Source organism: Myotis daubentonii, chromosome 16 (assembly GCF_963259705.1).
Source record: "Myotis daubentonii chromosome 16, mMyoDau2.1, whole genome shotgun sequence".
Classification (NCBI taxonomy): Eukaryota; Metazoa; Chordata; class Mammalia; order Chiroptera; family Vespertilionidae; genus Myotis; species Myotis daubentonii.
Genome location: NC_081855.1, coordinates 43,648,692 through 43,672,832, shown reverse-complemented (window position 1 = coordinate 43,672,832; position 24,141 = coordinate 43,648,692). Strand labels below are relative to the sequence as shown.

The 24,141-nt window shown below is 53.0% G+C and overlaps 1 protein-coding gene across 3 annotated transcripts; it reads left to right on the top strand.

The window, feature by feature from the left end:
• The first annotated feature begins 1,564 nt into the window (after nt 1-1,564).
• DCAKD (dephospho-CoA kinase domain containing) lies at nt 1,565-19,458 on the top strand. 3 transcript variants are annotated; one of them, XM_059670430.1, is made up of 5 exons: nt 1,565-1,672; nt 10,751-10,977; nt 11,376-11,579; nt 15,090-15,177; nt 18,192-19,458. In XM_059670430.1, the coding sequence occupies exons 2-5, from the start codon at nt 10,866-10,868 to the stop codon at nt 18,481-18,483; spliced, it is 696 nt and encodes a 231-aa protein (XP_059526413.1). In that variant the 5' UTR covers nt 1,565-1,672; nt 10,751-10,865; the 3' UTR covers nt 18,484-19,458. The 3 variants fall into 3 exon arrangements, with proteins under 3 accessions (XP_059526413.1, XP_059526412.1, XP_059526414.1); XM_059670429.1 differs by lacking the exon at nt 1,565-1,672 and adding an exon at nt 1,755-1,977; XM_059670431.1 differs by lacking the exon at nt 1,565-1,672 and adding an exon at nt 6,707-6,785.
• Nucleotides 19,459-24,141: the final 4,683 nt, after the last annotated feature.

Sequence of the window (24,141 nt, the reverse complement as noted above, 5' to 3'; positions counted from 1 at the left end):
CGACCACCTCCTCTGTCCTGGCTGATGGCTTCACCTAAGCTTCCTCATGCTCTGACCCTTGTGGTATCTTTTAACATTTCAAGCATTAAATAGGCTCTAGACAAACCTGAAACCGAAGGTCTTTATGATGTTGATTAAATTTAGCTTTAAATCTTAGCTCTAGAAATCATATCTCTTTATATATACACAGTCAGAAACCTAGCCTTCCCCCGGATAATCAGCAAGAACATTAGCCTGAATCTGCCCAATGGTCACAAGGTCCACACTATGACAGGCTAACGGTAACACCTTTTTCTTTTTAATATATTTTTATTGATTTCAGAGAGGAAGGGAGAGGGAGAGAGAGACAGAAACATCAATGATGAGAGAGAATCATTGATTGGCTGCCTCCTGTACACCCCCTACTGGGGATTGAGCCCGCAACCCGGGCATGTGCCCTTGACTGGGAATCGAACCCAGGACCCTGCAGTCTGCAGGCCGACGATCTATCCACTGAGCCAAACCGGCTGGGGCAACATCTTGACCTAAGTTATATTTCAGCTCCTGAGCCCTAAGGTGGAATGACTCCTGGCTACTCTATCATGAAACCAGGAGGGACACCGGCACAGACCTCAGAACTGTCCCCAGTACCTGAAGAAATGACTTACTACCCTTCCCTCACCTCTGACCAATCCGCTCCCAGCATGATCCTCCGTCCTCTCACCCAGTGTCTTGTGACTTTACCTTCTATAATCTGTAATCTATACACTATTGGGGAGTTCAGGTGTTTGTGCATTAGCTTCCAGTTCTCCTGGGTGGTGCTGTTTGTAATAAAATAGCCAATATTTCTCCGCTGCAAAAAAAAAAAAAAAAAAAAAGAAGAAGAAAAGGAAAAATAAGCGTTACTTGAACACAAGGGCTGATACTGGGACAGTTGACCTGGTAACTGTGATGGCCGCTACGTCACTTACAGGTGGTTAGGGTAAAGGGATAGTTCACAACACGGGAGGGTTCATCACCCTACTCAAATGCAGGCACTTTAAAACTTAGGAATTGTTTAATTCTGGACTCTTCCCTTTAATATTTTCAGACTGAGGTAGACCACGAGTACCTGAAACCATGGGCACAAAAACCGCGGATAAAGGGGGATTTCCAATTCTTTCAACAAGCGGAGACTTGCACGTCAGTAGAGGAGCCAGAATGAGAGGCTGAACGACTAGCCAGGCGTCTATGAACAGCTTCTGAACTCTGCGCCAAACGGCTGTTACAAGAGGGGGGACCGCTCTCTCCATATCAGCTTCCTCTTGTGTAAAATGAGGAGGGTGACAGCATCCGCCTGCAGGCCTGAAGATTCAATGAGGGGAAGGGTGCTCAGTTAACCGCAGCGACCACTGCCTTCGCCAGAGGCTGCACCGCCAAGGATGGCCAGGCCTGCTTCCGAGTCTCCCCCGCACCCTCCCGCGGGGGCTGCGGCTCCCCTGGAGGAATTACGCTTCGGTCGCAGCCTCGCCGGGGAGCTAAGGCCCCTCTGTCCCCGCCCACTCTCCCCAGCACGCCCGCCCTCGGTCCCGCCCCTTCCGCTAATCGGACTTCCGGCTCGCGAGCGCGCGCTGACGAAGCCCCGCCCACCACCCAGTAAGCGCCTCTGAGATTGGGCGAGCGGCGGCGGCAGCGGCCGGATCAGAGGCCCCGGGTATGTAGCACGCCGCGTGGGCGGGGGCTGGGGGGGCTGGTGGCTGGGCCCCCGGCGATCGGGCGGGCTGGGCCCTTTTAATCCCGTTTCGGGCCACGCGGCCCGTGTCCCGAGCTGGGCTGGGCTCTGGGCGCAGGGAACCACCGCCCGAGGGGCCCCAGGCGTGCTGCGGGGTGTGGAGTACGCGCCTTTTTTCCAAGCCTTGGCTGCAGTTTATTGAGCACCTACTATGTGGCAGCCCCCGGATCCAACGCTTTGACTGACATCAATGGCTCACTGCCTGGACAGCAGCCCTACTGAGCAAGGTGTTATTTCCCCCGCTTGACAGCTGTGGAGAAAGGTTTACGAGCAGAAAGGGATGGAAAGTGTGGATTCAAACCCAGGCTCAGGCCAAAGCCGCGGTTCTCACTCTAGAGCAGTGGTTCTCAACCTGTGGGGTCGCGACCCCTTTGGGGGTCGCCTAAGACCATCGGAAAACACATATATAATTACATATTGTTTTTGTGATGAATCACTATGCTTTAATTGTGTTCAATTTGTAACAATGAAAATACATCCTGCATATCAGATATTTACATTACGACTCATTACAGTAGCAAAATTACAGTGATGAAGTAGCAGTGAAAATAATTTTATGGTTGGGGGTCACCACCCCATGAGGAACTGTATTAAAGGGTCGTGGCATTAGGAAGGTTGAGAACCACTGCTCTAGAGTTTTGTGGTCAGACCTAAAATTCATTTTTGAATCCAGCCTCTGCCGTGCCCAATTTTGTGGCTTTGGGTACTATTCCGACTCTCAGTTTGCTCATCTGGAAAAATGAGAATGATACCTATGTCAGGGTGGATGGGACGTTTTTCTGAGTGATCATCTTCGCTTTTCAGACGGGCACCCCTCGCTTCTCTCTTCCCCAGGAGGCTAGACGTGTTGTCAAGTTTTAGTGAACACCCCCTTGGCGCACAGAGGGCGGCTGCACTCCCTGCCTTATCTTCCTTTCCCAGCTTCCCCAATAGAGGCGTTGGCACCTTTGACATTGAGTTTGCTTAGGAAGTTTTCAAAGAGTTTCCTCTCTCCCCTACTTGTGGGGAAATTTTCACCCAAATTAACTTTGACTAAGTCCTAAAGTTGTGGAAATGGAAGCTTTTGATTTGGGCTGGTGATTTTTACCTGAATAAATCAGATTGGTTTGGCAGGGTGCAAACAAAGGCCTGGAAAACAGTGAAATGCTAGAGAGAGAGCTGGCTGATGAATAGAAAGTGGACCAGCCGGTTGGGTGGTATTTTTCCTAGCAGGGCCCTAAATTCCCACCAAATCCGCTTCTATCTTGAGCAGTCAGAACTGCCCTGGATAAAACTTAGAGGGTCTTCCTTCCCTGGGCTTTAAGAAGAAAAGACGAGGTCTGATAGCTGAAGGCAGGCAAACAGCGAGCTTAGCTTGGTTTTGAAAATTACCCACTTGCACATCTGGAATTTTTCTCTGAAAGTTTTAGTAGTTGCAAAGGATATAATTTATAGTTAATTGTAAACATTGACATTAAAAAATAAAACACCAAGAATTTAAATCTTCAGTGGAATCTAAATACCATAGTGATTTGATTTCCCTCATCCTTTGGGGGGGAAAAAATACACGAACCAGTTTTTATTTAACAGTTGAAATTTTGCATCGTTCCTTTTTCATTCTTTTTTTTTTTTTTTTTAAATATATTTTATTGATTTTTTACAGAGAGGAAGGGAGAGAGACAGAGAGTTAGAAACATCGATGAGAGAGAAACATCGATCAGCCGCCTCCTGCACATCTCCCACTGGGGATGTGCCCGCAACCCAGGTACATGCCCTCGACCGGAATCGAACCCGGGACCCTTCAGTCCGCAGGCCAACGCTCCATCCACTGAGCCAAACCGGCCTCGGCCCTTTTTCATTCTTGAACTCCTATTTCTGTTTTATTTCCTCCACAGAATTTTTTTCTAGTATAATAGATTTTATGCTTGAAAGCCTTTGGTTTGTCATCCTCCTTCTCTGCAACAAAAATTAAAACATTTTTGAAAATTGTGTTGTCATAATATTAAACATTTTCCTTGAGATTGAATTTTTACAATTTAAAATACACAATTGATCAAAAATATATTACTAGTTTTGATAATTGTTAAACATAAAAAGTTTTCTTTGAAATGCTTCTTTTCACAAGCTGAGTGGAAGTACTTGTTTTAGTTCATGCATTCATTCTATAAATGAGCACAGCTTTTTTTTTTTTAATATATTCTATTGATTTTTTACAGAGGAAGGGAGAGAGATAGAGAGTCAGAAACATCGATGAGAGAGAAACATCGATCAGCTGCCTCCTGCACATCCCCCACTGGAGATGTGCCCACAACCCAGGTACATGCCCCCGACCGGAATCGAACCTGGGACCCCTCAGTCCGCAGACCGACGCTCTATCCACTGAGCCAAACCGGTTTTGGCAAGCACAGCTTTTTTATTCCATGGCTGTAAGCATTGAAAAAGTTGTTTCAGTCCTCTCTGGTTTGGCTCAGTGGATAGTGTCGGCCTGAGGACTGAAGGGCCCTGGGTTTGATTCTGGTCAAGGGCACATGCCTGGGTTGTCGGCTCGATTCCCAGTAGGGGGCGTGCAGGAGGCAACTGATCAATGATTCTCATCATTGATGTTTCTCTGTCTCTCCCTTCCCCTTCCCCTCTGAAATCAATAAAAATATATTAAAAAAAGAAAGAAAGAAGTTGGTTCATATCCGGCCTGTGTGGCTCAGTGTTGAGCATCTACCTGAATCAGGGTTTGACTTGCACTCTAAGTGAGATGAGAGCCATTGGAGAATTTTGAGCATAGCGGTCACATCATCAGACTTGCATTTTTAAAGGGACGCACTGGCTTAGCTGATATATTATGAAGAGACTGTTGGGGAACAAAGGTGGTAGCAAGGAAATCACTCAAAGGCCACTGCAGTAACCTGGGAGCAAGATGATGGTGGTGGATGGAAAGGGGGTGTCTGGCCTAGTTGTGGAGGTGGGAGGCAGAGTTGGCAGGGGGCACTGATGGGCTAGATAGAGATTGTGAGACAGGAGCCAGGAGGACACTCGGGTTTTTGGCCAAAGCAATTGAAAGGATGAAGGTGCCCTACAGGGACATAGGGTAGACTTCAATGACGTGTCGCACACTGAGTTGCAGGTGAGGTGACCATGACATATGTTCCCTCATTGAATCCTGACAAAACCCCTGTGAGTAGTCATTATCAATCCTGTTTTATACGCAACTTAGCAGAGTTCCACAATGCTGGCGTATTGCCCAAGGCCACATGGCTGGTTTAGGGGACCGAGTTGAGATGTCAGCGAAGGTCCCTGTGACTTTGAAGTTCCTGAGAGGTGACAGTCCCTTTGATCCTTTCTCTGCATAAATGCCAGCATTGTAGTCCAGTCCGAACAGCCTCCCCGCTTGCCCATAAAAGCTCTCTGGAGCGATGGTTTGTGCTTAGAGAGTGCTCAAGAAGAGAGACCTGTTCCCGCCCTTCCCCGGGTGTTGGCAAGGGGAGAAGGAAGAGGAATACTGACTGCCAACCCCTTGACTGGGGGCCCCTTCAAATAATTGGCAGCCTGGAGAAGGTGGTAACGAAACAGACCAAGCAGGCGGGGGAACTTGGACTCAGGTTTACACAGCAACGTCTCACCAATCAGACAAGATCAGCAATGGGGAAACCACAGATAAAAATAGCACTTACCAGTTAGCCGGAAAACAACATATCTTTGCAACCACTGCTTCCACGAGAAAATAATTGGGTCCCTAGACAGGTAGTGACTCATATTCATGAATGATTATATTGATCATTGGAGCAAAATGGATACATGCCCTGTGAAGAGCAATTCATGGCTGGTCAGTCATGCCCAGTACGAGATCCTGAGAGGCCACCAGAGGAGGAAGAAGCGAAGCTGCCCGCTAATGAGGGAGCCAGGTCCTGCCCCGGCACCAGCAGGTTTGGGTTGTTGATTGGGAGATGCAAAGCATAGAACTCACTTCCAACGGAAGCCCTCAGTTCTCCCAAGGGAGGGAAGGAAGAGTATTCACTCAGGTATCAATTCCTTATGCTGTTTAACCCACTGGGTGTTTGGTTTGTTTCCATTTTTTTTCCCCCCCGAGAAGGGAGTGACTAGCAGCAAGCAGCACATTGTGATGGGAAAAGGAATAAGCTGGGAGTTTGGTTTCAGCCTCCCCTTTGGCACTGACAGGAGAATGTGACCCCAAGCACTTCCCCTCCCCTTTCCTGGTCATTCAGTCATTCATTCTATAAATAGTTATCAAACACTCGCTCATAACTAATAAAGAACATTGGTTGCGTGCTTAATGTGTTGCCAGGTACTATTCTAGGCACTTTACACGTGTTAACTCATTTCTTCTTCACGGCAACTGAGAGTAGGTGCCATTAGCTCCATTTTGCAGATGAATCGAAGAAAGGTTAAATAACTTGACCAATGTCACTCACCTGGTAAGTGACAGACAGGCATTAGACCAGCGGTTCTCAACCTGTGGGTTGCGACCCCTTTGGGGGTTGAACGACCCTTTCACAGGAGTCGCCTAAGACCCTCGGAAAACACATATATAATTACATATTGTTTTTGTGATTAATCACTATGCTTTATTTAATTATGTTCAATTTGTAACAATGAAATTGGGGGTCACCACAACATGAGGAGCTGTATTAAAGGGTTGTGGCTTTAGGAAGGTTGAGAACCACTGTATTAGATACTATGCTAGATGCTGGAGAAAAAGGGTGCAAAATGGACATAGCTTGTGGCCTCACGGAGCTTATTTTATCTGATGTGCTGGGAACAGTGACACAAATAAAAGTACAAAGTATTTCTGTGAACAGCTCTGGGTGTTGACTCCCAGGCCCCAAGGTCGTGCCAATCTTTGGTTGGTCAGGAGAGAGATTTCAGAGAGTGTGACTCAGCCTCCCCCAGGAGCTGATGCTGGTATAAGCAATGGAAGTCCGTTTCTCTCCTTTACAGGTGTGGAAACCAGGGTTCAGAGAAGGGCAGATGTTTGGGGCTCAGCTTACCCCAAACTTACAGCCCTAGGGCCGGGCTGGCGAGAAGGATTCCTGCAGTCGTACAGGTAGTTTCATGGCAGAGTTCAGAGACTGGGACCCAGGCCTCTCCACTTCCAGCCCACGACTTGGCATTTTAGCAGCGGCTCTGCTGCCTGGCTGGCTGGGATGCGAAGTCCCACCCTAGACTCAGATTCAGGGGGCTGGGGTGGAGCCTGGGTTTCTGTACCTTTTCTAACGTTTCCGAGGGGATTCGGATCAGAGCCAGCTTTAGGAGTTCCTCCGTGTAGATGGCCATGGAATAAGGAGAAATGAGCAGGTTCTGGAGCATGGACTTGAGCCGGAGCAGGAAGAGGGTCATCAAAGGTTACCAGAGGCGATCACTTCTCCATGGTGCCTGGAGAGGAGCTGCGGGGACAGGTTTGGGTGGGACTTAGAGGCAGCTTGGAACCTAAGCTTTCATTTCCTGCTTAGTAAGCCTTGAGGGACAGTGGGCTCTTGGCTGCAGCTCCCTCCTGGGCAGACTTGTGAGCAAACCTGTGAATGGGTCCACACACACACGCACACGCACACGCACACATCCAGGCCCAGGGTGAGTACCACATGACTGCTCTCCCTTGCCCTTCAGCAGGTGGCCTTTGTTACTGTCCGTCTCTCCAGGTTTCCTGAGGGGTGAGACCTGTGTGTTCCTTTGGTTGCCTGAGGGGTCCCTGGCATCATGATCAAAGCCCAGAGGAGCTCAGCCAGTGGTTCGTGAAGGATGAATACAGGGGTTTGCTGGACAGGAACAGCTGTTATGTGTCCAGCCCCTTTAAGCCAGGGGGCCACGGCCTGTGCTCCACGTCCCCTTGGCCTTCCTGACGGAGGCCAAGCAGCTGTTGGTCTGTTTCCGCAGATGGTCCAAGGCACGGAGAAGGGCAGATATTCATTAGTTACCCCAGGAGCCTGGGCTGAGCTGAGCCTGGAATTCACATCTGTGCCCTGTTTGCTGTCCATAAGACCCCACACTTATTCTGCCGAGGGAAAACGCCAATATGATCAAGAAATCATTTTTCTTTGGCTCTGCATTGATTTGCGTGCAGGCAGATTCACCATCCTTAGTATGTCCTAGACCAGCGGTTCTCAACCTGTGGGACGCGACCCCTTTGGCGGTCAAACGACCCTTCCACAGGGGTCACCTAAGACCGTCCTGCATATCAGATATTTACATTACGATTCATAACAGTAGCAACATTACAGTTATGAAGTAGCAACGAAAATAATTTTATGGTTGGGCCACAACATGAGGAACTGTATTTAAAGGGCCAGAAGGTTGAGAACCACTGTCCTAGACTAAAGGTAAATTAATTTTCGTTCCCTGAGTACAGAGAAGCATGGGTCTAGAGACTCAGCGTTAGGGGCCTTGAATTCTATCCAGCCTCCACGAATAGCTGTGGCTCTGGGCCAGTCCCTTCCCCTCTCTGGTCCTTCATCTCTGCTGCTGTAAGTGCAGAGTTAGAGTCTATCCCAAGCCTGTTACGCAGCGCAACTGCCGGGGCACCGCCGTCCCCAGCATTCGGACTCCATCGGTTTCGACAGGGTCCTGGTTCTGTGGACCGGCAGGAGGTAGTCTCAGCCGCATGGCCTTCCAGGCCCTTTCAACCCACTCTGGCAAAGCCCTGAGACCGAGGCTTGCTTTCCATGTTTCCTGAGATGTCAGGACTGTGGAGAACTAGCCTTTGCCTTTTCGCTCCGCCACGACCTATTCTCGAGTCCCATTCCCATTGTTCCAGATGGGTCTTCAGCAGAAGAGTGGCAGCCCTGATTCAGAGACAACAGGACAAAGTTGGGATTAAAAAGGCCGTCCAACTTCAGCCGAGTAGATGGACATTTTTTTTTTTTTGACAACGGAACCTATCCTTCACTCCTTTTTGTGAGCTGGAGGGAGACGACTCCTGCAGATGACTCCAGTCTCAGATGGAGAAGAAATGCTTTGTAAATGGCTTAATAACTTAGAGCTCTCCGTCTGGATGATGAAGCTGTGGATATCCCCCTCTCCGCCCTGGCTTCCCTGGGGGAGAAGGAGCTCGGGTAGATTTAAGCTTTTAGGTTGGTCCCCGTGCTGCTCCAAGCCACCCACCCACTCAGCCCTCATCTGAGCAGCTGCCTCCCCCGTCATTTGGTGCGTCCTCAGGGGAGCCAACTCCTTTCAGTATAAGCTCAAGCAAAAAGTAATTAGGACAGTAAATCTGCTGTTTAACAACAACAACAAAAAGTCACGACAGATTTCTGGGTTCTGGAGATGTGGTTTGACGATGAAGGAAGGGTGGGAAGACCTGACCTTCAACTTAATTTATTTCAGCCTGGCAACACAGCTCCAGGCAGGTAACCCTGTGACTGCAGGTGATGCAACATGACTTTTTTTTCCTTTTTTTTTTTTTGAGAGAGAGAGAGAGAGAGAGAGAAACATCAACTTGTGTTTACCTTATTCATGTATTCATTGGTTGATTCTTGTATGTGCCCCGACTGGAGATTGAACCTGCAACTTAGGGGTATCAGGACGATGTCTAATCTATTGTTAGGTAGTCTTGAGGTTGCAGGGATGGGGACATAATTTTATGAAATCTTTTTTTCCCTTGCAATCTGACTAACCCCCACTTCCCACCCCACATCACCATCCTCACTTCCTTTACAGTATCAGGCAATGTACCGAGAGTTTCATAAACATTTTCTCATTCAGTCTGCACAGCAGCCTCTGAGACAGATTCTATCATCCCCGTTTTATGGATGAGAAAACTGAGATTCAGAGAGGCAAGTGACTGGCCTGGGGTTGCACAGCATGTAAGCGAGGAACTGGATTTGAAGAGGTCCGTGCTCCTAACCGTGCTGTAGGCTGCTGCTCAGTCTGAGAGCTGCAAGTCACACCAAGCTCAAAGTTATCCCCACCCCAAGCCTGTCATCCCTTCCTGACACTCCTCTTTGGCAAGACCCCTACTTCTCTAAACCTCAGACGTAGTGGCCATTGAACCACTGCTTGCCATTGAGGTTTTCATCTGGTCCACTTCTTGGCTGAGGAGGAGGGATTACTCGTCTAGATTAGCCACCCAGATAGTCCTACTGCTGGTGTTGGGGGGGGGGGGGGGCAGGCCGGCCATTTCTTCCTGAGAGCCTAGTCTAGGTGTGCCAGACTAGAAAGCGGAGGCTGGGGCCCTGGCTGGTGTGGCTCATTTGATTGAGTGTCTTCCTGTGCACCAAGAGGTTGCTGGTTCCATTCCCGGTCAGGGCACATGCCCAGGCTGTGGGTTCAATCCCCCGTCAGGGTACATGCAGGTAGCAGCCGATCAGTGTTTCTCCTTCATCTCTCTCTCTCTCTCTCTCTCTCTCTCTCTCTCTCTCTCTCTCTCTGTCTACCTCCCTCCCTTCCTTCCTCCCTCTTTCTCTCTCTCCCTCCCTCCCTCTCCCCCTCTCTCTCCTTCCCTCTCCCCCTCTTCTTCTCCCTCAAATCAGTTTAAAACAAAGCGGAGGCTGGGGAGGGAGGGTTGCTCTGTGGGCGTGGGAGGGTGCCTTGGGTCACAGGTGTCCCTTCCCACTGGAAATGTCTCCTCAGCTCTTTGCTAAATGTAGACTGTGTTCGTTTGCCGTCTGTATGAGTGTTTTTGTTTTTTTTTTTAAATGTATTTTTATTGAATTTAGAGAGAAAGGGAGAGGGAGATAGAAACATCCATGATGAGAGAGAATCATCAAGTGGCTGCCTCCTGGACGCCCCCTACTGGGGATCGAGCCCGCAACCGGGCATGTGCCCTTGGCCGGAATCGAACCCAGGACCCTTCAGTCCACAGGCTGACGCTCTATCCACTGAGCCAGACCAGCCAGGGCTGTATGAGTGTTTTTTAAATAATACTGGAGGCCTTTCCTGAAAGGGTTTTCGGTTTCAGGATGGACCCAGAGCTCCCTAAGCTAAGCTCTGGGCTTGACTGCCCAGCCAGGCTGCGTCTCCCTCCCCTGCCTTGGCCTTCCTCTCCCAGCACTGATCGGGCCTGCTCTTGTCCCACAGGCAGGTCCTTCTGGCATTCCTGTGGAGGCTCATCCTGATTGGCTGAGCTTGCCCTACTCCAGTGATTGTCCAACTTCTGGGACTCTGGGCTCACTGACCGCCTGTCCCTGGGAAGATGTTCCTGGTGGGCCTGACAGGGGGCATTGCCTCGGGCAAGAGCTCAGTGCTCCAGGTGTTCCAGCAGCTGGGCTGCGCCGTGATTGATGTTGACGTCATCGCCCGACATGGTGAGTGGAGGGGTCACGTTGTGGGGTTACACATGGCAGCTCCCTTGTGCTTCCTTTTTATAAGGCCTTCCAAGGCCTCAGAGTCGGGGAAGACTTTCCTTTGACCCTGTCTGAGGTCCTGCTCCCTGCCTGAGGTCCTGCTCCCTGCCTCATGCTTGTCCTCTCGCTTTTCTCTTTATTCCTCCATCTCCTCCTTAGATGTCTCCCGCCTTCACTTCACCCCATGACCAACTTGAGGGACTCCGTGCACTTTGCTCTCTTCCTTCCCCTCATTTCATTGTTGCTTCTATTCAAAGGAGCACCCTGGTCTCCCCCATCATTTTGCCTCTAGTTGTTTAGGGTCCTCTGGCTGGCCCAGAGGCTCCGAAGCGTGACCCAGCCTTCCTCTCTTGCCACAGTTGTGCAGCCAGGATACCCCGCCCACCGGCGCATCGTGGAGGCTTTTGGCACTGAGGTCTTGTTGGAGAATGGAGACATCAATCGCAAGGTCCTGGGGGACCTGATATTTAACCAGCCCGACCGGCGGCATCTGCTCAACACCATCACTCACCCTGAGATCCGCAAGGAAATGATGAAGGAGACCTTCAAGTACTTTCTTCGGGGTAAGACCCAGGGCCGGGGACAGGTGTGGGCGAAGCCCTCGCCGGCCAGGGCCAGGGCCAGGGCCCTTCTCCTCTGCAGAAAGGCTGTAGAGTTCACAGTATTGGCACCCCGCCCCCCCTCCCCCCGCCCCGCCCCATGCAGAGCCCCGTACCAGTCCCAGAGGAAAGGAGCACATACCCCTCAACTCTTAAGGATGTTGACACTTTAATGAGAAGAGACCCTTTTGAGCCATGATCCCCAGGAAGCGAGTTGATTTTTCTAGCAGGGATGGGAGTAATAACAGCTGATGAATAATGGGTCATAAGACCTGAGTTTAAGGCCTGGCCCTCACCGTTTCTAGCTGTTTGGCTTTGTCCATGAGCCAACCCCTCTGCCTGTTTCCTCATCTGCATTGTGAGACTAATAATGCCAACCTTGCAGAGCTGTTAGGGTGACTAAGAGCCCACGTCAGTGACTGTCCATCACCCCACAAATAGAAACCACAGTCAGAGTCGGATTTGGTGCTAGTCGAGCCTCCTGGGAAAGTGAGTTAGCAGACAAGAAATTGGCGAGGACCCAGGATGGCCAGGGCGGGTGGTGGAGGGGTTCTGAGGGTCAGAGGCAGGGCCCAGTGGAGTTAGCCCGGCGTGTGCACATGCAGCCAGGTGCCTGCTGGATTGAAAGAAGAGGAGAGGTTTGAAAAGCAGGGGTCTGTGGTCAGTTGGCAGGAACCTTCTGCAGCTGTTGCTAACCTTTCCCCAACCAGAGGTCACAGTTCGGGTCCTGTTCTTCAGGACGGTGTTGGGCAGGGGGACCTAATACTTACTGTCCACGATGGAGTCGGTCACCAGGAGAAGTGGGTGAGCAGAGAGCAGTGGCTTGGGATCAGGCGAGAGGCTAGGCTAGGGCCCCTGCAGCCTTTGGCATATGTGGCCTCCAGTCTGCGTCTCAGTGTTGAAGGCCTGGCTGCTTGTCTCCCCACTGTCAGTCATGATGCCGAGACTTTCCTTCCTGGAGGGTATGAGCGAGGCTTCTAGGTTGCCTTCTAGCTTTTGCTCTGTGATCATGGCCAAATCCCTTACTTTCTCAGGCATCAAGTTCTCATGTACAGAGTGGGGAACCCCACCCCTGTCTGGCCAGAACCTTTCTCCAGAAGGAAAGGGATGACTTTCCAGACATCCATGGATCCTCCCTGCTGGACCAGCTTTTGCTCTGCATCTCAGTACCTTGCCGCAGGCCTGCTTCCCTTCCTCCCTTCCTCCCCTTCCTCCCTCCCCTTCCTCCCTTCCTCCCTTCCTCCCTTCCTCTCTTCCTCCCTCCCTCCCTTCCTCCCTTCCTCCTTCCTCCCTTCCTCCCTTCCTCTCTTCCTCCCTCCCTCCCTCCCTCCCTCCCTCCTCAAGGAGAGTCTCTAGATTCCTTTTCTGTTCTGCCTCTTGTGTCTGTGCCAGGATCCCCTCTTGCCCCCACCAGGCACGAAGCCTCTGCCTTTCATTTGTGCCCTTTCGCGTTCGCTCCCAGGCCAGTTGCAAGTACATCTGCAGGGCTTTGAGAGAACAGTGGCTTTCCCCTTATGAAATTAAGTCGGATAATGTCACCTGCTCCAAAGTCCTCCCGCGGTGTCATCCACCCAGCCTCCCCTCTCGCCAGCCACCACCACTTAAATAAAAGCCAGAAAGCTCTTTTCAGCTCGATAAGGTGAAAAATGGGGACGACAGCTGTGGCTTCCACAGTCCCAGCTTTTCCCTGATGACTGTAACAAATACAACTGTCAGAGTTGGTATAATCAAACGTCAGATAAGATCACCAGCTGTTGGGGAGGTCTCTGTGTAGGCAGGCGGATGTCTTAATAGAGTCAGGATAGTTTGCAGAGCTTATCAAGCAGGAGGGATGTGACAGCTGAAAAGCCCTTTTGCCGGTGAACCAAAGAACTGGCCGTGAGCTCCCGAGAGGGGCTGAGGAGAAAGGGCAGTGAGGGGAGAGGAAGGGATGGGAGCAGAGCAGGAAAGAGAGATAAGAGGCCCAGAGAGGCTCTGGCCCTGGCTCCTGTTCTGAGTTGGGGGGCGGAGGGGCAGCGGGGGAGCCAGTACTGCAGGCCTCCCCTTTCAGAGAACAGTAGTAATAATAACCATCATTTATGGAGCACTTAATGAGGGTCTGGGTGAGGGGGTGCGGTGTGGTCTACATGACTTCCTTCATTTAATCCTTCCATCTTCTTGTGAAGTAGTCTTTTCACTCATTTACACAGATGAGGTTTATTAAGGGGCCCAAAGTGACATGGTGAGAAAGTGGGGCACTTCAAACCCAGGCGTGTTCTCAGAGCCCATTCTTTTAACCCCTCATTGAGTAGGAGGTTTCCTGAGCCATAGATCCTAGGGAGCAGGAAACCCAGGAGCTTGTGCTGTCACTGTTCCCTGCATCACCCCTGGACCCGTGGAACCGGTGTGTGATGTGTGTCTGGTTCTGTAGGCGGAAGTGTTTGCAGTGGGACACCATCCAAGCCAGGCCGGGGTCTCTAGGCAGAGCAGTGCCTGTTCCTTCCTCTTACGGCTCCTGGACCCCCGCCAGCTTTATGACACCTACACCGGGCTCACTGGCATAAAGAGAACTAAGAGTATGGAGCCCACAGTATCACTGGGTGAGCAGCCAGGGATGTGCCCACTCACAGTGGGTGTGGGTGCCACATTGACTGGCCCTGGCTTGTAGCAGGAGGGCCAGCCAGTGCTTTTGTCCCCCTGGAGTTAGTTTAGTCTTAGCCATAACCACCGTAGCACCTCCAGACCCACCCCTGCATTCCCAGGCTGGAGGTCTGCCTCTGACCCTAAGAAGCAGCGTCTTTCCTGTCGGGGCTGCTGCTGCCACTGCCACCCCCAGGTGAGTCTCTCATGGAGAACTGGTAGAGCCATACAGGACTCTACAGCAGGGAGCCCGGCTTGGACCTGGCTGTTGGGGAAGAATCATTTTTTATTTTTTTTTTAAACGAAGGTGAGTGAAGCAGGGCAGAAAGGGCCCAGTCACTCCTGGAAACTCTCCCCAGTCTCCTACAATTTTGGCTGTCATTTCCCTCCTCAGAAATAACTCTTTGGATTCAAGTTCAAGGTGAACTCAGTGCTTTGTGCCCGCCTGATCACCGCGTCGGTTTTGCCTCACACTGCTCCAGGCCCCCCCTTCAGCCGGAGCAATAGGACCTTGCTTTCCTTGTGATTTGCGGTCCCCATTCCTGGAACCCTCACTCTCACCCATTCATTTTCAGGTATCAGAAGTCCTACATGCCTTGCAAGGCCAGTACAAACGCCATTCCTTCTACAAGGTCTTTCCTGCTCCTCCAGTCAAAAACAACTTTGTGCAGCATTCTGCTCTGAATGGAGCCTGCTGGCTGTCAGGTTATGCCTATCCTTGGAAGGCCGCCCCCGCTTTGGGGCGCTTTCAATGGTAGGAGCCAGTGGCCAACTCAGTTCCCACACCCAACACCTAGCAAGTCCTCAGTGTGTGCCTGCAGACCTGACCCTGTGGCTTTCCCACCTTTTCTCCAGGATACCGCTACGTGATTCTGGATATCCCTCTGTTGTTTGAGACCAAGAAACTGCTCAAGTACATGAAGCACACAGTGGTGGTGTACTGGTGAGTGTGTGGCATTGCCTGGCCTAACTGAGGCTAGGATGGAGGACCCCTGGAGTAAGGCATGGCCCTGAGAAATGGCCCACATCACTGTGCCCTTTCCCCACAGGGCGGCCAGGAAGCACAGGGGGTAGGGGCAGCAGTGCCCAGAGCCTACGGAAACCAACCTCTGTGTCTGACCCAGATATGCCCCCGGGGAAAGGGTAGGAAGGGATGGGCCCCCAGGCTTCTCTAGTGCTTGGGAAGGGCTCCCCCTGCTGGCTGTTGGAGGCACTTCAGCCCAGATTCCAAGCCTTGCCTTGGGCTACCATGTTGTTATTCACTGGATCCCTGCTCCCTCCTCCAGCGCTTCTCAATTTCCAAACGGCTCCCACCCTTACTACTTCACCCAGTTTACTTTTCAACGTGAAGTATTCAGGTTGATACTTCTGTGCTATAGAAGAGAAAACTGTGTGTGTGTGTGTGTGTGTGTGTGTGTGTGTGTGTGTGTGGCGGGGGTGCGGGGGAGGGAAGGGGCGGTGTACATGGGGAGAGGTAACAGAATTTGTCCAAGGTCCCCCGCTGGCAACACCTCTGGATGGAAAGTTGCAGAGAGCGAACTGTCAGAGCCCAGCTAAGGCAGGAGCTTTGTTCTCAGAATCCCCCAGGATATGAAGCAAACCCGAATCCAGGTTTGGCAATCAGAGGAGGATCAAACTGTCAGAAAAAAATGAGTCATAGTCCCAGGGGGGTGAGAGCAGAGATGAGTCTGTCTCCCAGAAACTTCCCGGATGCCGCCCACAAGGAAAGCAGACACAGGGTGGGCACTTGGCTCTGCCGGCCCTTGGCACTGAGTGGCTCTCAGAGACCAATGCTTGGGAGGTTTCTGGAACACTAGAGATGGGGCCTAGAGTGCTCAGTGCCCTGAGCATCCCCCTGCCCCCCAGCTCCCTACCGCCCCCCAGCTCCCCACCATAGACTGTCATTTAAAACCTCGCCTGAGTCCGCTGAGCCTGGTGCGGAGACACAGGCTTCCTCATAGCTCCCGCCTGGGCCCATGTCTCCCCCTGTAAATCTACTACCTCTCTGGGTTCTTTGTCCCGTTTGTGAGAGACTATCAACTGAGGCCAGGCAAACTCCACGGACACTTGGAATTCTCTTGCCTTGGAGTCTTAATACAATTGGAACTTTGTACCAAGGGATCCAAGTAAAAAGGATCTTGAGTGCAGGTGAGAAAAGAGATGGCATCTGCAATCACCGACCCTTGCCGCCTCCCTCTTCCTGCACTTTCTTTCGAGGTTGGTCTGTTTGCTAAGGGCAGAGGTGGCTATGGCTCCTGCCAGATAAATGGGACTTGGTAGATTCTTCCCGTTCTCCTGGAGATCCCCCAGCCCCACTTACCAGCAAGGAACCTTCGCCAAAGTCCTGGGTGCTGTTCTTGTCCCAATCTTGGCACATGTGGGTGTCTGGCTCAAAAGAGATGCCAGAGATATAAGTAAATGAGTGTAATTATTTGCTTTTCATAAAAGGGATCTACGCTTTACCATGTAAATTTACAAATGAGGCTCCCCTCATGGATTCCTTTACCCGTCACACTAATCCTGGTGCGTTTGAAATAGTATGATGTGGGCGTTTGCCAAAGCATGATGTGGAATACCAGTAAGTGTTTGGTAAAAATCTCGTTACTACAAATAGCATTAATCCTTAAAGTATCCACATGGGATTATTTCTGGGTCACATTCTAAGAAGCTCTCTGGTCTAGGCCACACCTTCCAAAGGATGTGCACTCAGGGGTCCCTAAGCCATCTCCATTTTCCCAGCTCTAGACCAGAGAGATTCTTGTTCGGTATAGTTCTAAGGTTGGATATAGTTCTTGTTCTCAGCCAGGCAGGGATTGGCCCCATGACCTTGGCAGCACGCTGTCCCCATAACAAAGGAAATCAGAGTCTTACTTACTTTTCAAGGCCATTACTAATGCCGTCTCTTCTGAAAGGTCTCCCTGATCAGCCAGCCAGAAATGACTTTCTGCAGCATTTTGTTCTGCGTTTTGAGTGGAATCGGAACGGAACTGGCTAGTGTTCAGGTCATATCTGTCCTTAGGTCTGTCTTTACATCCCAGGAGGCCCTCTGGTGTAGGCCAGACCTAAGAGAGGACCAAGTTATAGTGATCTGTCATCCCATCGTGTAACTGGGAAATCTCAGGCCTAGTGGCAAAGCAGAGGCCCCAGTGGCAGAAAGCAGCTGCTGCAGCCCTTTTCCTTTGTACCCGTTGAGGGGCGTGGGTGGTCACGGAGCGAGAGGGGTGTGAGAGTACAGCGGGCAGTTCCCGTGCAGCCATAGGCAGGACAGGGAGTTTCCTGAGGAGGGACCCGGGTAACACCATAGTGGGCCTAAGAAGTATCTTTGAATTCCCTTTGGAGTGGGGAGACTGGGGTTGTTCAGCTTAATGTGCGGTGCTGCGTCCTGTCCCAAGGACAGTTTGCAAGTCCTTGCTCCACTAGAAGCATCTTGGGCTTGCCCGTCCCTCTTCCCAGGTGGCATCAAGCACAGCAGCCACCATTCCCACAGGGTCCTTTTGCTCTAAATATGGGGAGTGGGAGTGGGAATGGGCGGCAGGGAGAGGGGCTTCTGGTGGCCCAGGAAGCTATTTGTGATGCAGCAGGCCCCGCCCCGGGGAAGTGCAGGAAGCGTTGAGCTTGCAGGCACAGGCCTTCCAGTAAAGGTCACCGATGTAGGTGATCAAACCCTCCCATCTTGTAACTAGGAAGTCTCAGGTCTGGTGGGAAAGCAGATAGGCCCCAGGTGGCAGGAAGCAGCTTTTGCAGCCTTTCCCCCGGTGTATGTGAAGCCCATTGTGCTACCAGAGTCCTCACAGCGTAGGGTGAGGTGGGGGGAGCCTGTGAGCTCCCAGGCCCCCTTCCCTGTCTGTGGGACCCCAAATATATTTGCGAGAAGGGGCTGCCCACCCCCTTCACTTGCTGGTGGGGAGGGAGGCTGGGGCCTACAAAGCCTGATCGGCCCTTGTGCCGGGTCCTTAGCGAACGGGAAACGCAGCTGGCACGCCTGATGCGACGGAACAACCTGAACCTCCAGGAGGCAGAGGCTCGGGTCAGTGCTCAGCTGCCCCTGAAGGACAAAGCCCGCATGGCCCGCCACGTTCTGGACAACTCGGGCGAGTGGAGCATCACCAAACGCCAGGTCATCCTGCTGCACGCCGAGCTGGAGCGCTCCCTGGAGTACCTGCCCCTGAGGCTCGGGGTGCTCACCGGCCTGGCCGGCATTGTTAGCCTCCTCTACTTGCTCACCCGCTACCTCCTGCCTTCCCCCTAGCTGGGCACTCCGGGCCTGGATCTCCCCGGAAGCTAGGTAACGAATGCATCCTGTTTCCTCTCGGCCTCTTCAGCGCTCTCTCTCTGTCTCTCTCTGTCTCTCTCTCTCTCTCTCTCTCTCTCTCTATATATATATATATATATATATATATATATATCCCTTCTTTGGGGTACATTCTGAGGCAGAGAAACATCCCTGTCCGTAGATATTCCTTCCCACCTTCCCTGGGGCTCCTCCCTCTAGAACCACTTACAGGGTCCGCAGTGGGACATGAAAGCAGCCGTGGGAGACTATTAGCAATTTCTTGTGGGTGGGGGTGAGGAACACTATCCCTGTGGCCCAGCAGTGTTTAAAGCTGGGAGGTTCCCCAGGCTCGGACATGCCCGAGGAGCTGAGCACTTGCTCCACTGTGTCCCAAACCTCCGTCATGGACCAGGCAAATCATTTCAGACCCAGGGCTACCACCTTCAGACAGGACCCTCCCTTAGGCTGATGCCTTGGACAGGATGCTGTGAGGATTCCCTGTGGGTAACGCGGTAGTTGGCAGAGGCCAGGCCTCTTCTGGGATGACCCGCTCTCCCCCTTGGGCATTTGTCCAATACTCCCCTTACCCTGCTCACCACCTCCTCCCACTCTGTACCTTCCGTTCCCTGTACTCCTAGCCCTGAACTCTTGGGAGTCCATGTGCACCAGGCTGTTTCTGACCTCTGTGCCTTCGCTGTGCTATTCCCCCACCTGGAATTGTTTGTGTGTGTGGTTTCCCCCCCGATAACTGGCTCCCAGCTCAGGCTGTCTGAAGCCGCAGGCTGGGTTAGGTGCTCTGTGATACCACCCTCATATTTTATCTGGATCCATAATATAGTAATCAGCCCAAAGCTGGTTGGTCTCTCTACTAGATTGTAAGCCCTTTGAGGGCAGGGGCTGTCTTGTTCATCTCTTCCTGGTGCAGAGCCTGCCTTAATAAAGAGTGTTGATCTGCCGAAACCGGTTTGGCTCAGTGGATAGAGCCTTGGCCTGCGGACTGAAGGGTCCCGGGTTCGATTCCGGTCAAGGGCGTGTGCCTGGGTTGCGGGCATATCCCCAGTGGGAGATGTGCAGGAGGCAGCTGGTCGATGTTTATCTCTCATTGATGTTTCTAACTCTCTATCTCTCTCCCTTCCTCTCTGTAAAAAAAAAAAAAAAAAAAAAAGTGTTGATCTGAAATACCCTGCACTGCCATTGCTTGGCTGATACCCCTTGGCCTCCTCCCACACGGAAGCCTGGGCCCCAGAGGTACAGTCGCCCCCTGACTTCTCCTGGGACCCCAGGAGGATTCCAGCGAGGTCCGTGTCTGCCCCTGGGAGAGGTAAGTGGAGGTGCCGGGCAGCGTCACACCCCCTTACTCCATCTTCCTCCCCCAAGCCAATTAGACCAGGGTAGACGTCAGCTTTCCCTGGCCAGCAGCCTATTAAGGCCAGAAATGAGTGTGACAAATGTGAATGCTCTGGTGGCCATATTTAGCGCCCCATTTCCCAGAGCTGCTCATACCTCGGAGACCAGCTTATTAACTCACCTCAAACCCCCAGGGGCAAAGCCTGGGCCAGGAGACGCTGAGCTTCGGGGTGGGGCCGGGGCAGGATGAGAAAGGCAGAAAGCAGCTGCTTCCTGGGTTTAGTGGGACCTGGCAGGAGGGGTAAAGGTATGGACCCCTCATTGAGGTAACAAAGTGTCCTATTACCCCAGCCATTGAGAAAACGACTCTTCATGAATGCCTGGAATGTGTTGGACTTTGCTAGATGTGCCACACTCCAGAGGTGACATAACATTGATTATTCCGATTCCAGGCCCAGAGAAGTGGAGGGATCTGATTTGGGTTGCGGCCAAGCTTCAGATTCCACCCACTGTACCCCTGAGCCTCCTCCAGGAGGAGCAGAGCTGGGAGTGGGACTTGGTCTTGTCTCCTATTTATGTGGCCTCCTGGCCCTTGTGTCTTCTATCAGGTAGGCATGATGCTTAGGTCAAAGGACCTAATGAATGACCGTGAAAACCCTTTGCAGACTGGAAAATTCCAAAGAATTACTTTCTTCTGTGACCCGGTCTGTTGAGTTTGATGCAAGAATGTCAGAGGATGGCCAACCTGGAGGGTCCTCCCCAGTGCCCTGGTCCCGTCACAACCCCCACTTCCTGTCCTCAGGCCTCCCTCCTCACCATCTCCTCACGCCCAAGGTAGCCTTAGAAAAAGGCCTGCTTTCCCGAGGGGCGTGATGACAGGGTTAGGCCACGCATGGGGCTCCAAAGGCCTTGGGACAGATTGGGAACAGCCTGGGAACAGCCAGAGCCAGGCCACCTGGAGCCCCAGCCCTACACCCCAGTGGGCAGCATCCCCTCTGGCCAGCAGGTGGCAGCACCCGCCCGGGTTGGGGTCCAACCTCTGCAGTGGGCACTGGTGAAGAAGTTACTTTCTCCCAGTGGCATTCTTGTCTTCCCTCCCTGCAGGGCCGCCTCCACCAAGCACCGAGCTGCTGCAGGCACTGTAGGGAGGAGACAAGGCGGGGGGGGGGGGGGGGGGGGGCCGGGGGGGGCGGGGGGGGGCCGGGGGGGCAGAGGCACAGCCGCTGGGCCCTGGGCGCTAATTAAGAAGCTGTGTTGGGCCCGGCTGGGGTGGTTCAGTGGTTGAGCGTCGACCTATGAACCAGAAGATCAGGGTTCAATACCCGGCCAGGTTGCAGGTTCGATCCCCCGTGTGGGGCCTGCAGGAGGCAGCCCATCAATGATTCTTTCTCACCACTGATGTTTCTAACTCTCCCTGTCCCTTCCTCTCTGAAATCAATAAAAATAGATATTAAAAATAAAAAGAAGCTGTGTTGTGTCCCCATCCTGCCCTACCCACCCTTCCGAGGGCAAGAGCCCCCCCCCCCCAGGGCGTTCCCCGCTTGGGGCCTCACCACCCTGACACAGAGCAATGAAGACACCAGCGAGGGCAGCGAACGCACCTGTCTCTTGGGGAACGAAGGGGACAGGCCCCATCCCACCAGCCGGGCTGGCCCTCGGGTAGTTCGCAAAGCTTTACAGTTTACAAAGCCTGCTCACCTGGTTATCTCCTTGAAAACTCCCGATTCTGTGAAAGAGCCCAGGCTAGAATTTCCCAGAGGCTCAGAGGCTGAGCCATGCAGTAGAAAAACCAGCAGGCATAAAGGCCAAGTTTCTGGGCTTCCAAAACAGTGCTCCTCTCACTACCTGCACTGCCCCCATTAACTATACCTTGGCTCCTTATCTAGGAGTTATTGTCAATTCTTCTGATGTTTAGCCTCACTCTGCTTGGGGAGAGGCGGGGAAGGTTCGGGCACTCCATGATGAGCCTCCATGGCTAGAAATTGGATGAGAGGGATACCACGTCTGCTGGGCACCCCCAGTTCTTGCTAAGACCTTTAGGCCAGGAGGAACTGGTGCTAGGAGCAGGAGAGGGAATGGGGTGGCAATGATGGCCTGAGGCCATAGGGGCACATAGGGGTGGGCAGGGGAGACCCCCAGAGACGGCCAGAGAGAAGGAGCAAAATGAAGGAGGTGGTGAAGCCCTATGGGTTGCATTCCTGCTCCTTCCCATAAGGGAGGATGTGGAGATGTGGCTGGTGGCTCCTCTATCCCACCCACAGAGCTGAGGCTGCACTGAGCTGGCGCCCAAAGAGCCTCCTCTCTCCCCTCCCCTCCCCTCCCCTCCCCTCCCCTCCCCTCCCCTCCCCTCCCCTCCCCTCCCCTCCCCTCCCCTCCCCTCCCCTCCCTGTCGCTCAGATTCCAATACAATTTCCAGCTAACCAGCATGTCGATAGAACAAGTCGGGCAGCCGGATTGCTGGCCAATTACAGGAAATCATTCTGCTCCACAGCTCAGCACCCAGGGAGAAGGCGGGTGGAGGGAGAGAATGTGAGGGAGTAGGCACCCAGCTCACAGGCTGGGAAGGGGCTTGAGGCAGGGAATGCGGCAGCCCCTGGCAGGAGCTGGGAGGGAAAGTAGTGGTGTATGGGGAGGCTTATGGACTCAGCTCCCCTGTGAGAGAACTGAGGGCTGATGAGCAGTGTTGGGGGAGGGGGGTAAGGCAACTGCTTGGAGTAGAAGGGGGACTGAGGGGGTTTTGTGAGACCAGTCTCCCCCAGAGCCCTGTGTTTGTGTTTGGGGATGGGGATGGCACTCAGGCCTCCCTGGTCCAGAGTCCTGCAGGGCCATCTGATTACCTAGAAGCTGGGGCCCACATGGGCCGGACCTGTGCTTCCACACCCAGCCATGGACCAAGACTATCCTTGGGGGGTGAGCGGGGAGGGAGAGGGAAGGAAAGGGGCTTCTGTCTGCAGCTGATTGGACAGCATCAGTGTCACTCGTTGAAGGGGTAAGTGTGGAAGCAATCCCTTCGTTCCAGAAGGTGGGCGCAGAAATGTGGGAGGGGACAGTGGCCTCCTCATTTATTTTCCCAGCACCTCAGCCCTACTTCACAACTTGGGCCCTAAGAAATGCTCACTCACATGAAAGCACCCGAATCCCCTCCACCTTCCGTCTATCTACATCTGCCCACGCCTCTGGACCTGGGTATCTCTTTGCCAACTGCACCCCCACCCTTCATCAGATCTTCCCCAGAACTGTCTTAACTACCACCCAGGCAGACCATCCAGCAGACCCTGGGGTGCCCCCGCTTCCCAGCACCAATGACTAGCTCCCCCTCCCAGTCCTGGGGTCACCCGCACAAAGTCCTGGAAGATCCTCGAGGCACAGAAACTTCCCTGTGGATTAACGCTACCCAGTGAATGACTATTGTCGCTATGTTTGTCCTGTACCCCAAAAGAGGCAACTGTGACCCAGTGATCCCTTCCCCTCTCCTGGCTGTAGCCACCTCCCCAGGCCCTCTTCCCAGTTCCCAGCATCTCACTGCTGCCTCCCCCATCGCAAGCCCTCTCCTTCAGACCCAACTAGGGGTGGCGCCTGGCTTGGATTCACCCTCATCACTTCTCCCAACCCAAGTGCAGACAGATGGGCAGACAAGCCAGAGGGGATGGACCTCAGCACAAGGCCATCATCAGAGTTCCTGTGGTGGGTGACTGGGAGGGCTCAGCGCCCTGGGGCTTCTTCCCGCTTCCTGTCCAAGTACACAGGCCTGGGCGTGGGGGTTGGGGCTGTCAGGCTCCATACACCGGGGCACCCTCTGCTCTGCCGGTTGAGGCTAAGCCGCTGCTCCAGGCTCCCAGCGCTGCCTCGCTGGGGCCAGCACCCAGAACAGGGTGCCCTCCCCAAGCCCCCGCCCCAGCCTGGTCCACGATTCCTCCCGCCCGCAGGCTCCGCACCATTGATTGGGCCTCGGGGACCGGGCGCGACGCCCCCACCCTGCCCCTCGCTTTTCACTTTTAATTGAAGTTTGTTTGAGCAGAGTGAGGAGCGGGCAGAGGCAGAAACCAAATATTTAGTTGCTGCAAATTGGCACCTCCAGATCAATGACCCGGCCCGCGTCGGGGCCCGCGCCTCCTCCCCGCCCCCCGCCCCCCGCGCCCCGCGCCCGCGGAATCTCAATGCCCTGCCGCCCGCGCTGCCGGCCTCCATTCCTCCCCACGTTTCTCATCAGCTTCAGCCATACATCACCCGTGGCCGCGAGGGGAACAGATTTTCAATGGAGAAGTGATCCTGGAGGGTCCTCGTTGC